Here is a 14,373-nt window from a genome sequence, read left to right as displayed (position 1 = left end):
GTTCTTATCCATTGTGGAACATGACATTTTCATGGTGTCATAATTTAAATGAAAGGTTTCAAATTTATTTGCATGTACCATAATGCAAAAGTAGTGTAATGCGACAGGTAATTTAGTTTAATTTAGAGATACAGTGTGGAAACAGGTCCTTCGGGCCACAGTTTAAGAATAAGGGGTAGGCCATTTGGAATGGAGATGAGGAAAAACTTTTTCACTCAGAGAGTTGTGAATCTGTGGAATTCTCTGCCTCAGAAGGCAGTGGAGACCAATTCTCTGGACGCTTTCAAGAGAGAGTTAGATAGAGCTCTTAAAGATAGCGGAGTCAGGGGGTATGGGGGAAAGCAGGAACGGGGTACTGATTGTGGATGATCAGCCATGATCACATTAAATGGCAGTGCTGGCTCGAAGGGCCAAATGGCCTCCTCCTGCACCTATTGTCTATTGTCTATTGTTGAAGTCAGCACCGCCCAACGATCCCCGCATATTAACACTACCCTACACACACTAGGGACAATTTTACATTTATATCAAGCCAATTAACCTACACATCTGTACGTCTTTGGAGCGTGGGAGGAAAAAAACGAAGATCTCAAAGAAAATCCATGCAGGTCACGGGGAGAAGGTACAACCGTACAATTCATGCATTGCAATTCTGGTGCATTTTAGATTATCGCACAATTGCTTTTTCTGAAGATAGACACAAAATGCTGGAGTAACTCAGCCGGAGAGGCGGCATCTCTGGAGAGAAAGAATGGGTGACGTTTTGAGTCGAGACCTTCAGACTGAGAGTCAGGGGAGAGGGAGAATAGAGATATGGAGGGTAAGGTGTGAAAAGGACAGATCAAAGCAGACGATGCTTAAGGAAATATAGAATGGTTCATTGTTGGCTGAGCAGAATGTGACAATGAGGCATAAAATCAGTAAAATTAATCGGGAGGACAGTGAAACTAGTTGGAGAACTAGGGTTACAGAGAGAGGGGGAAAGTAAGGGTTACTTGAAGTTAGAGAAATCAATATTTATATCACTGGGTTGTAAGCTGCCCAAACAACTTTCTAAAGATGTGCAGGTTTGTAGGTTAATTGGTTTCTGTAAATTATCCCTAGTGTGTAGAATAGAACTAATGAATGGGTGAACATTGGTCGGCATGGACTAGGCGGGCCGAAGGGCCTGTTTCCAAGCTGTATCTCTAAACTAAATAAACTAAACACTTTTACCCAGGGTTGGGAAATCAAAAACCAGAGGACAGGTTTGGGGTAAGAGGGGTAAGATTTAATAGGAACCTGAGAGGCAACTTTTTCACTCAGAGGGTGGTGGGTATATGGAACGAGCTGCCAGTGAGGGTTGTTGAGGCAGGTGTTATAACAGCTTTTAAAAGAGACATGAGCGGTAGATGGATAGGAAAGGTTTATAGGGATATGAGGTAAACCTGGACAAGCTTAGATGATGGGCTCAAGCTTAGCTCAGCCGTGGGTGAGTTGGGCCGAAGGGCCTGTTTCTGTTCTCAATGACTCCATGTCTCTAAGTATTGTAATTGTCTCTCCTTGGTCATTGTAGTAGGTTTACTTGAAAAGGTTGTTGCTGGCAACAGCCCAAAGTTAGCAGATTTTCATGAAATGGAATGAGATCTCAAAGCGTTCTGTTTCAATTTGAAAAGTTGAGAGGTTGCTCAGAATCTTTGAGAAAAGTATCAAGTATTACAGGGATATTCAACTCCTGGTAACAAATGTTGGTTGATCTGCCTCCGCTGCAGTGCAGAGCATCATTGCACATGCCAAAGGTGTAAAACAACAGAATTTCCTGATATAGAGAAGATTGAGAACGCACTTGAATCTTGTTCAATCAAAATTACATTCTGAAATTGAACCTACGAAGTTGATTCAAAATGTCACATTGACACTAATCCGAAAGAAAATACTTTCAAGCAAAACAAGCATATTGCATCCAATCCACTGAACAAGTTAAGTTCAATCAATTGGGAGGTAAGAACCACAGTAGAGATTTGCAGAACCAAAAGATATATGTTTGAAATTGGTGACAGATTCTACAGTGTTCGTGTAGATAAAATGCTAAAGGTAAAGTAAATTTGGATGAACTACTCAAGCATAAAGTTTTGAGCAAATTAAATTCAGTGCCAACTTCAGTGAAGTACAGATCCAAAGAAATGTGGCAAAGAAACAAATCCTTCTTTTAGTTCACTCCAAAAGTAAAGTTCAAAACGTCACAAAAAATGATGAAAAACTCCAAATAATGGTTACTAAAAGGGTATATTAAACATGGTCACACTGTTAACAATGTTATCTACATACTAAAACTCTCGTTTGTTATCTTGTTTGTCACTGAACTTCAGCCAAAACGGTGCACGATAGCGCCACAATTTTAGGCCCACCTTACTCACCATTGTCACTTTAGTGATAATGCAAGTAGTTTTATTGAAATCGGTGTTATATTTTTAACGTTATTCACATTTTTAAGTTTAAAAGGAGGGGAGGGGGAGGGGAGGGAGGGGGGAAGGAGGGAGTGGGGAGAAGGGAGAGGGGAGGGGGGGTTGAGGAGAGAGGGGAGAGGGGGAGGACAGGGTGCTGCACCAATGCAGGAGAGGTTTGGGCCTAACGGGGTCCACTTGGTCTTGTGTTAACAATTAACAGGGGAATTAAGCTGTTAAATGAGTACATTGATATTTCCAGTAATCCCCGTACATTAACACTATCCTACACACACTAGGGACAATTTACATTTATACCAAGCCAATTAACCTACACACGTGTACGCATTTGGAGTGTGGGAGGAAACCGAAGACCTTGGAGAAAACCGACACGGTCACGGGGAGAACGTACAAACTCCGTACAGACAGCAGCCGTAGAACCGGGGTCTCTGGCGTTTTTAAGCACGGTGAGGCAGCAACTCTACCGCTGCGCCACCATGCTGAGAAATGCTATTTCGCCCCGCTGCTTTGAAAAGAGAAGGCATCCTTAAGCATGGGGCTGCTATTCTCAGAATATCAATGTATATATTCAAGCTGAGATTTGATTTTGACAGAAGAATCAAGTGATCTGTCTGCTTTTCAAGAACAGAAGCTTGTCACAGGCATTCAGCTGCTAGCTGAAAGACTCAACATGTGTGAATAATTTAAGGATGCTATCTTGTAAATAAACCTCTCCTCTTTTGTTGTATTGTCTCAGTGCATTCTTGAAGACAATTCACCGAAAAACTAAGATACAGAAATATCACAACGGAGTTCTGGATTCCTCATACAATTGCCTTTTGCACCATCTATGGGTTATTTAACATCTGCAACCCACAGTCTAGTGGGAATGATGTGAGTTTGAGCAGATGGACTGCTCAACTACTTATTTAGCTCCATGACCCCTGCAATCTAGCAACTCAACTGGTGGTGCACTAATAATGCTATTTGTAAATCTATGAACCCATTTCCAAACTGTACAAGGTTATTCGGTGCTGTGCATTTATTTTTAATCAACTGAAAGAGTGCAGAGTTTCCCAGCCACTTCCCAGCCCATCTTTGTACATTCGCTGCTGTGGATATTGGCTGGATGGTTAAAAGTTGTGAAGTACCAGCCTGTGTACACTCCGCTGGGCTGATGTCTGATTTGGGCTCATAACTATCGCACACCCTCCCTGCGAGTGATGTGACCAAATTACACTGTAAGGCAGCAACTCGACCACTATGAAACATAGAAAATAGGTGCAGGAGTAGGCCATTCGGCCCTTCGAGCCTGCACCGCCATTCAATATGATCATGGCTGATCATCCAACTCAGTATCCCGTACCTGCCTTCTCTCCACACCCCCTGATCCCTTTAGCCACAAGGGCCACATCTATCTCCCTCTTAAATATAGCCAATGAACTGGCCTCAACTACCTTCTGTGGCAGAGAATTCTACAGATTCACCACTCTCTGTGTGAAAAAAAACTTTCTCATCTCGGTCCTAAAAGACTTCCCCCTTATCCTTAAACTGTGACCCCTTGTTCTGAACTTCCCCAACATCGGGAACAATCTTCCTGCATCTAGCCTGTCCAACCCCTTAAGAATTTTGTACGTTTCTATAAGATCCCCCCTCAATCTTCTAAATTCCAGCGAGTACAAGCCGAGTCTATCCAGTCTTTCTTCATATGAAAGTCCTGCCAACCCAGGAATCAATCTGGTGAACCTTCTCTGTACTCCCTCTATGGCAAGAATGTCTTTCCTCAGATTAGGAGAACAAAACTGTACGCAATACTCCAGGTGTGGTCTCACCAATGCCCTGTACAACTGCAGCAGAACCTCCCTGCTCCTATACTCAAATCCCCTCGCTATGAATGCTAACATACCATTTGGTTTCTTCACTGCCTGCTGCACCTGCATGCCTACTTTCAATGACTGGTGTACCTCGACACCCAGGTCTCGTTGCATCTCCCCTTCTCCTAATCGGTCACCATTCAGGTAATAGTCTGCTTTCCTGTTCTTGCCACCAAAGTGGATAACCTCACATTTATCCACATTATACTGCATCTGCCATGCATTTGCCCACTCACCTAACCTATCCAAGTCACGTTGCAGCCTCCTAGCATCCTCCTCACAGCTAACACTGCCCCCCAGCTTCGTGTCATCCACAAACTGGGAGATGTTGCATTCAATTCCCTCGTCCAAATCATTAATATATATTGTAAATAGCTGGGGTCCCAGCACTGAGCCTTGCAGTACCCCACTAGTCACTGCCTGCCATTCTGAAAAGGACCCGTTTATTCCTACTCTTTGCTTCCTGTCTGCCAGCCAGTTCTCTATCCACATCAATACTGAACCCACAATACCGTGTGCTTTAAGTTTGCATACTAATCTCTTATGTGGGACCTTGTCGAAAGCCTTCTGGAAGTCCAGATATAACACATCCACTGGTTCTCCCTTATCCACTCTACTAGTTACATCCTCGAAAAATTCTATAAGATTCGTCAGACATGATTTACCTTTCATAAATCCATTCTGACTTTGTCCAATGATTTCACCACTTTCCAAATGTGCTGCTATCCCATCTTTAATAACTGACTCTAGCATTTTCCCCACGACCAATGTTAGACTAACTGGTCTGTAATTCCCCGTTTTCTCTCTCCCTCCCTTTTTGAAAAGTGGGGTTACCACAGCTTCACCAGTGCTGCCCAAGTCTTTGGGACAATTTGATAGGCAATGAACTAACACTGAGAGACTGGCCATCTAATTTGGTCACATCACTCGCATGGAGTATTAATTAGAATTAATACATCTGGAAAATGCCAATCAGACAAAAGTTCCCAGAAAGTATGAGATGTTGTACTTGGAATATGTGTGGATTTATCCCCTCCTCTGTCTCTCCACTCCTCTGTTCTCATTCATTCATTTACATCCCCATGAGACGGATTACCTGTGATAAGCAAGCCTTTTTCATTCTATCCCAGCCTGCACCTTTACGCCATTTGTGCCATTCCATCTCTCTTGGTTTCCACTCTATCACAGGCATCTCTTTGTTCCCCCCATCTTTCCCTCTTTGCAAGTGAAAATGTTTGACAAAAGGTCGTCCAATCAACGATAACCCAGTTTCTTGCTCCACATGCACTGTCAGACATGTTGAGTATTTACAGCGTTTTCTTGGGTTTACACACAAGTGGGCTTACACAAGGGTGGCACAGTGGTGCAGTGGTAGAGTTGCTGCCTTACAGCACCAGGGACCCGGGTTTGATCATGACTCCGGGTGTTGTCTCTACGGGGTTTGTACGTTCTCCCTGTGGTCGCGTGGGTTTCCTCCAGGTGCTCCAGTTTCCTCCCACACTCCAAAGACGTACTGGTTTGTAAGTTAAATGGCTTCGGTAAAATTGTAAATTATCCCTAGTGTGTAGGATAGTGCTAGTGCATGGTGTGATCATTGGCTGGCACGGACTCGGTGGGCCGAAGGGCCTGTTTATGCACTGTATCTCTAAAGTCTAAACTTAGAACAGTAGAGCGCAGGAACAGGCCCTTTGGCCTACAATACCTGTGCTGAACATGAAGCCGAGGCCAATTCTTACCTGCCTGCACTTAATCCATATCCCTCCATATCCATGTGCCCATCCAAAAGTCTCTCGAATACCCCTATCATATCCGCCCGCCTCCATCACTGCTCTTAGCCGTGCATTCCAGGCACTCACCATCCTCTGTGTAAAAAAAAATTGGACCCTCACATCTGTTACCCCTCTCACCTTAAAGCTATGCCCTCTAGCATTTGATGGCCTCCTCCTGCACCGAATGGCCTCCTCCTGCACCTATTGTCTATTGTCTATAATTCCAACCTGGGAGAAAGGTTCTGACCAAGATACTAGAGGAGCAAGATGGACCACTCTGTTGAAATCGCCTGTACTGAAGTGTAATACGCAAAGGAGCGGAAAGCCCGCCATTTTAGTAGGCAAACCCCGCCGTTCGCTATGCCTCTCGCAGTGTAATCAGTGTTTTGGGGGAACGGTATATGTGATGATATCATTAAAATGCAGAATATATCTCATCTACCAATTCACAGATTTTTATTATTTTTCTTTTTAAATGTTTCTGCAAGTTTCTGCCTATTAAAATGGCACCATGACGTACTGGGGTTTTTAGGGTGGAGTGGTCCCTATCTTAGAAACATAGAAACATAGACAATAGGTGCAGGAGGAGGCCATTCGGCCCTTCGAGCCAGCACCACCATTCATTGCGATCATGGCTGATCATCCACAATCGTGCCTGCCTTCTCCCCATATCCCTCGATTCCACTAGCCCCTAGAGCTCTATCTAACTCTCTCTTAAATTCATCTTGCTCTGCTCTGTTATCTTTGGTCCTGACTGCCTTTGAATTTCGAGGCCTCGTGTTTCTTCGTTTTTGCTTCTTGATACAATTGTCCGACCCTCACAGCTTTTCCTTTCTTTCCTCCGAACAGTGCACTCGCAAAAGAAGAATAGACAGACGTGCGTGAGGAAGAGCCTCATTTGTGCGTTTGGAGTGGCTTTCATCATCAGTGTCATGTTGATTGCAGCAAACCAGATACTCAGGAACGGCATGGAGTAGCTTCCTAACGGGGCCACCCGCTGGCGTGAGCGGACAGCACACGATCCCATCAGTGGAAAAACTCCAGTGGACTCCTGAATTAGGAACACAGCAACATGTATATAGGAACAGAACATATTTATACCGAGGACACGGAGCCCAAACGGAAGCGATTCCTTTTAACTCCACAAATATAGGATCCTGCAAACAGGGGTCATTCTTTTATAAAAAGGGCTGAATTATTAAAGACTGGTTTTGATAATGCAATAAGATGCAGAAGTTCTGAATTATAGCAATGGTTGGGGGTCGCGACGCAAGTGAGGTGGGATTCAATACGGCCCAGGGAATTTGTTTCCCAAGGTAGGAAAACGATCAGTGCAACAATGAAGTGCTGTTTGTGGACTTTGTCTCCAACATTCTTGAAGCCGATGAAAATTAATCCTCACGCTGTCTTCCGTTGAGTCATGGATTGAGTCATGGGTCTGGTGCCCGTTTTACAGAATTAGATACAACTCAAGTTTCCAATGCTGTGGAATCTATTCCTGTTTGCATTGCAGAAGCTGTAAACTAATATTTGGATGGACACGAGGCTTGAAGTAATGATTTGCGTCATGACTTAGACTGCTGCCAGTGGATAGGGCCAGGCAAACACTGTCCTCTGTTGGTGCAAACGCTAAACTCAATGAGGCTAAAAATGGAGCAAATAATAGTAGCTGATTTTGTTTCACAAAGGATAGTTTTTACTGTCTGTAAACGTGCCAATGCCTAGCAATAGCTCCTGTTGCCTCCAGCAAAATCAGCGTTACCTAATTTACTTTTTGGTGCCGTTAATATCAGTGTTGTCGTCAGTTGCCCAGATGTAACGAAAAAGGGCGGCACTGTGGCAGAGTTGCTGAGACCCGGGTTCGATCCTGACTATCTGTCCGTAGTTTGTACGTTCTCCCCGTGACCTGCGTGGGTTTTTCCGAGATCTTCGGTTTCCTCCCACGCTCCAAAGACGTACACGTTTGTAGGTTAATTGGTTTGATCTTAATGTAAATTGTCCCTAGTCTGCATAGGATAGTGTTAATGTGCGGGGATTGCTGGTCAGTACGGACTCGGTGGGCCAAAGGGCCTGTTTCCGTGCTGTATGTCTTGTCTCTAAACTAAACTAAAATAAAAAGGTGCCCCTAATTTAAGCTAACTAAATAAACAAGCAAGGGAATACATAATTATTTATTTATGATTATACAGCCAGTCATTAGAAAACTCATTAATTGCTATATTCAATCACTGATTTACAGTACACTTTCCCTGCTGCTGTTATCTATTGGTAACATAATTGATGGTTTGTCTATTAATTAGTAAACACAGTTACAAGTCTTTTCAATGTTACACTCGTAACCTATTATGCTTGCACACATATTTATTAGTAGTTTTCACCGGTGTGTTTAGACTTCAAGTCTAAACTGTTGAAAAGTCTCGTTTTTCACTTAGTTTAGAATTAGGTCTGTCAAATTCCTGTTAGAGACCCTCAATTTCTTAAACTAAACTTCGTAAAACTTGAAGCAGTGAAGTTGCTGATGGCAACATTTCACAGGATTCATGGCAGATCCGACAAACTCCCAGGTTATTTTTTTTAATAACCAAAAATAAAATGCTTGGATGATTTTGTCACTATTGAGCTCTCAACATTTCATTTACAGAAAGGATATGTTCTCCCTCCTGTGCTCTGATTGTGTGTATCAATAGATTATACCCGAAAAACGTCACCCATTCCTTCTCTCCAGAGATGCTGCCTGTCCCGCTGAGTTACTCCAGCTTTTTGCGCCCACAATAGATTATTAAAGGCCAGGTGCCGAAAGTAGACGAGATGGTAAATATGATGCGGTTTTGGACAGGGGTTCAATTTTATGCTGCATGAACTGAGGTCAATGTAATCCCAGAAAGGTCAGGAGTAGTTCTGAGACACAGGTCCAGCCCCTCAGTGACTGCCCCAAATACTCCCTGAGGAAGCAAATGGGCTGAGGAACTGATGCCTTAGTGAAGTGCTCCATCTAGTGGCGAGTCACCAATTGACTTCAGTCTTTACATTCCATTGATATATCTCAGCGGGTCAGACAGCATCTCTGGAGAAAAAGAACAGGTGACAATCCACAATGTCACCCATTCCTTCTCTCCAGAGATGCTGCCTGACAGTTCCTTCCTATCTCTGGGACAAGTTTTTCACTGTATCTCGGTACATGTGACAATAATAAACCAATGCCAAAATGACCAACAATAATTCTTCTCCAAATTGTCAACACTCCAGATGAAATTTTCCCACAGGAAATTAGGAATAAAATGACAGATATTCAAGTCATGGTCACTTAACAGATTTACTGCTCATTTATAAAATAAGGGGCCTGACCTTCATGTTTGACACAACTAGGATGAGGAAATACTTATCTGAGGATCACTCATTTGAAGTTAGTGCCTCCATTAGTTCTCACTAAGGTGCCCTCTTTAGTGCCACCACCATCTGCATATGTTCATGGTTGCCCAACTTTAGCCCCAGTACAGAAAAAAACATTGGATCCTTGAATAACTTTCCCCTACAAATTCTAACATGTAATGTCTTGGTCGGGCTGGTATTGCTCCACATTTTAAAATGCTGCACAACTTTAGCTCTGAGTTCTTTGTAATTAAATATTGGGAAGTAACACGAAAGGCATCCTCAAGTAGCAACGCCTCTCCTGAAGTAGCCTGTTCAGCAGGTCCATAGACATTGGCAATATCCAACATCTTCTTTGTCAATGAGAGTCAGCAGGTCTCGACGGTTGGTCCACAGTGCACATTTTCTTGAAGTGATTGGAAATCAGGATTAAGAATATCACTTGATATTTCTCTTCTGCAAAAAGACAGTGTGACTGGCTAACTCAGCATCTTAGAGGCTGAGGATGGGGTTCCCTTGACCTCTATAGTTCAGCAACAAGCCTATCAGAATGAATGGGAGCTCCAAAGAGGTCACCTTGAGCAGATTGCAAGTAGGTGCCAGAGGAGGCAAAGTGAACAGTATCTTCGAGCTTATAAGGGGCAAGCGTAAACCACGAGTGTATATCTAATACTCACAGAGCAGAATACAGTGCGTGTTGTTACCTTGACCTTTGTACATAAATTGTGCATGCTGCGGCCACTCATTCTCCTCTGCACCCAGCAGAAAGCGATGTTTCATTTTAAATGGAATAATTTTACTTCTGTGCTATTGATCTGCTGCAGTTTCCATTAATTTGCTCTGCAGAAGCTGGGAGTATGAACATACTGGACAAAATACAGTGAAATTACTTTTGCTGTAGCATCAAATGATGTCATGATAGTTAAGAGTTAGCAACAAAAAAAACCAACTCTACCATCACTGTGAACTGAAGATGGAAGTTATGTGTGGACCAACAAAGTAGGCTGTACAACTCTCCAAAATGACTATAATTCAGAACTTCTGTTTTAGAATAGTCACAAAGTACTTCTATGTTTCAGTGAAAGACAAATAAAGGACAAAACAGTGTTTAATTGTTGTAAATATTAGGTATATAGTAAATTTTAGCATGCTTTAACAAATAGACAATGTGCGATAATACTATTTATCCATTCTGACTTGTATAGCTGTCCACATTCTCATAGTTAACAAATTCTCTTCCCTCCACCAACCCTAACCAGCTGATGTGCAATCCTTTCACTTTCAGCAATGAAACCATTCATCCCCTACATATTCCAGAAAGAAAGCACTTAAAGCAACAGCATTTATATTCTAATTTTAAAGTGAGATTTAAATTATTTTTATATTATTTTGGATATGCTGCAGTCTAATGATTGTAAGAGTGACGTGTTCTTTACCAATGAATGAAGATGCTCATAAATGTCTGTGTTATAATTCACCATTTTTGTGTTTCCACTGACCCTCCCTCTTGTGATGTACAATGCCACAGCGAAGCTCCGCGAGTTTTCATTGCCGTGTGTCCTCCCGCTGTATTTACCGTGGAAATTCCTGTACATCTCCTTCCCACTTCCCTGCCCCATACATCTTCTTTACTTTCTCAGCTCTGAGTTAGGTAAAACTTGTGCAGAGCAGTTTCTGTAACGAGGTGAAAGTGGCCCTTAAAGGGCCAAACTAGTTTATTAAAAGGTATATGACAGATATTGAATCTTTGATACAACTGAACTGGCTCAGTGTTATACTGAGAGGGCTTTACTTACCCATTTCCCTGCCCCTCCCAACTGCAACAGAATAGTTCAGACCTAAACACCAGCAGTCCTTGACACACAAAAGTTTGCGCAAGGATATTTGTCTTAACGTGGTGGGTTCTGATTTCGAAGAAACTCATGAGAGTTGCTGATTTCACTCCTCCAGATCAAAGGAAGGAGCTTTAACAAAAGATTGCTTTCACTTGCTGTGCTAAATTCAGTCCCAGTACTGGTGTCTAGATGGGGGCAATGTCAGGAATGATGGTTCCACAGACCTGTTGCACCAAACAATGACGATTTTGAAAGGGTGGCATGAAATGCTTTCCATTTGTCCACCCTCCAAGGTCATCCTGGACTCAACCTAGATTTAGAAAGCAATCTTTTGGACCTTGCCGTGATCAACCCTGGAGAAGCATTATGAATAAAATTATATTTTTAAAATTCAACTTTAAGCAAGTAGAGATTAAAAAAAAAAAAATCAGATGAATCCTCCAGGAATCCCTCCGTGGAGTGAAGGTGTTCTTTATCCCCAAACAGAAAACTTTACAAGGCAAAGATATTGTTGAAGAATCTGCTCAGCGGATCGATGGACAATTGAGTGAACAATGGCGACATTAGTGTCAAGTTTAAGAGGAAGCAACACGCAACGTATAGGAAATGTTTTAATTATGTTGTTGGGGCACAGAATAGATCTTTGATACGTTACGATTACAAGCCTAGAATATCTAATTGAACTGTCAAAACTGTTAAGAATTGTGTGATTAAATCATTGGTGGAAGCAGGGGATGACAGGAGAATTATACTCCTGTTATCCAACAACCCGAAGAGGCCTGAGGTTGCTGGAAGCGATGGAATAATAACATTAGCTTAGGCTGCAGACACTGACTTCAATTTCTTTCATTGGGGCTGATCTGACGTTGTGAAATAAAACGAAGCAGGTTATAATGATGACACGAGAGGTGTAAAATGAGCTGTTGACTGACAAGTACCCATTTCAAATGTATTGATAGAAGTCAGAATCTACCTCTATTATAAATCACTGTAGCATCGGTTTATAATGGAACTTCTAATATTCAAAAGCAACTACGAACTTGCAACTGATGTGAACCAGTGATAAATGGTTCGGGTATTAATGCTGTGAGCCGGTTTAGAAATGTGATCAAAAATCAGAGTTAGAAGCAATCACTATTAAACTTGAAGTTGACTCACGTTGTGTAATGGAGATTTGAAACAGATTGGTGGGAACAGCCGAAACAAATCTGGGCATTTGTGTAGAACCTGAATTGAGGTCATTCTAATTTTTTTAAAAACCCTTTGATTCCGGTCAAACCGTGCTGATTCTAACCGTGTGAGATCTCATTGGGGCTGCAGTATAAATAGAGAAAAAAAATAATGAAGGAAGTCTTTTGTCCTGCTTCTTAATCTTAACGTATTCACACCCACCAAAAAATAGAAAACTGGAAAACATATATCGTGTGCATCTGGATTCATAAGAAAATATAACGTTTCACAGTATACTGTGCATGCCTCACTGTGTTGATTTCCCATTTGCTCCAGGGGATTGGAAAGCACTTGTGAATTGAATAAATTAAGGCTTAGAACACAAAATGTCTTTCCCTGTACTGTTGTTCCTAGATCATACTAATTGTCCTAATTGTTGTTTGGATTAACCCGCTGAGCATGCCAACAACTATACTCTGCAAATCTGTAATACAAAGCTGTTTATGCATTTGTTCAGTTTTTTGGTTTGTTTTTAATAATATTTCTCAGGGTTTTGTCAAATTATTTATGTTAATAAAATAATCAGAAGCTTCATTTGATTTTAAGATTGTCTGACGTTATTAAAAACTTTGCTCAGAGAATTCTTTACTTCAGCGTGAGGAGAATTTTCCAAAGTTTACTTCAGTCCTGAATTAAATATGAACATTCTTCTCTCCCTTCTGGTCGAGAAGGTGCCAGTGTTCTTAAAAAATGTCTTGGGTGTGACTGCCAACAGGTTGATTGATTTTGTTTTGATTGGTTTAAACACGTTTATTGGTTATCCAAATGCAGTCCAGCCAAAGTACTGTAAAGCTGACTTCCTGACTCTTGTACAATGCCTCAACCAATGAAGGCAACCATACCACTTCTTTACAACACTATCTGCTCCTGTTGCCACATTCAGGGAGTGCAGAAGAGATAGAGAAAGAGAGTGCAGAATATAGTATAGCTACAGAGAAAGTGCAGCTAAAAAAAATGAAAGGCCCCCAATGAGGTAGGTAGGAAGATTGGAAATGCATCCTTCGAGGAATAGCATTTAATGAATGCATGGTGTTCCTCTTATTTCTAAGAGTCACAGTATCTATTTGTCCATAATGTCAAAATAAAGGACAACAGAAAATAAACATTTCAAATTTCTCTAAGTTCAAGTAACCCATGCATTCCCTCTCTCTCCATCTCTTCTCAACCCAAGTCACACCAGCTTTTCGTTCTCACCTATTTACAGCTAACAATGACCTGTTTCCTTTGTCATTGTTACTTTTTTGCATATCTTTCATTTATTTGTTCCACATCACCGTCTAGATCTCGTTTCCCTTTCCCGTGACTTTCAGTCTGAAGAAGGGTCTCAGCCCGAATCGTCGCCCATTCCTTCTCTCCAGAGTTGCTGCCTGTCCCACTGAATTACTCCAGCGTTTTGTGTCTATCTTCGGTTTAAACCAGCATCTGCAGTTCCTTCCTACACATTTCAAATTTACTTATGAACCAAAACTACCAGACAATTAGAAAATCAATTGCATACGAATCTCAATGGAATGTCCTTAAACATTCTTTTGGGGCCTGTCGTCCGTGTGGTTTTGCCTGCCTAGGAGAGAGGTCTGTCTGCTCTGATGGTCCAATAACCTGCAGGAGGTTTAATAATAATAATAATAATAATAATAATAATAATAATAATAATTACTTTATTCGTCCCACAACGGGGAAATTTGCAGGGCAGCAAAGTGAATAGCAAAAATAAATAAGCAGTCATTAAAAAAAAAAAACGGTAATTATCTTTATTTATTGGTCTGCTGGTTTGGAGCATTTCCTGAGGTACATCCTGTACCATTTCCTGTGCCGAAGTAAAGCATTTCACTGTACCTTTTTTCACGTGACAATAAACTAAACTGAACATTTG

At 41.8% G+C, this 14,373-nt stretch overlaps 1 protein-coding gene across 2 annotated transcripts in view; it reads left to right on the top strand.

Annotated features, from left to right (window-relative positions):
- caln1 (calneuron 1) overlaps positions 1 to 13,024 on the top strand; it is a 286,740-nt gene extending 273,716 nt beyond the window's left edge. For both annotated transcript variants that reach the window (XM_078422471.1, XM_078422470.1), the window contains one exon: positions 6,916 to 13,024. In XM_078422471.1, the coding sequence (XP_078278597.1) occupies positions 6,916 to 7,043 (128 nt within the window). In that variant the 3' untranslated portion in view covers positions 7,044 to 13,024. The remainder of the gene's footprint in view (positions 1 to 6,915) is intronic.
- The last annotated feature ends 1,349 nt before the right edge of the window (positions 13,025 to 14,373 follow it).

The sequence above is a fragment of the Rhinoraja longicauda genome, chromosome 26 (assembly GCF_053455715.1).
Source record: "Rhinoraja longicauda isolate Sanriku21f chromosome 26, sRhiLon1.1, whole genome shotgun sequence".
In the NCBI taxonomy this organism is placed as follows: Eukaryota; Metazoa; Chordata; class Chondrichthyes; order Rajiformes; family Arhynchobatidae; genus Rhinoraja; species Rhinoraja longicauda.
The sequence above is the reverse complement of the archived record's forward strand: the minus strand, read 5'-3'. Positions and strand labels throughout refer to the sequence as shown.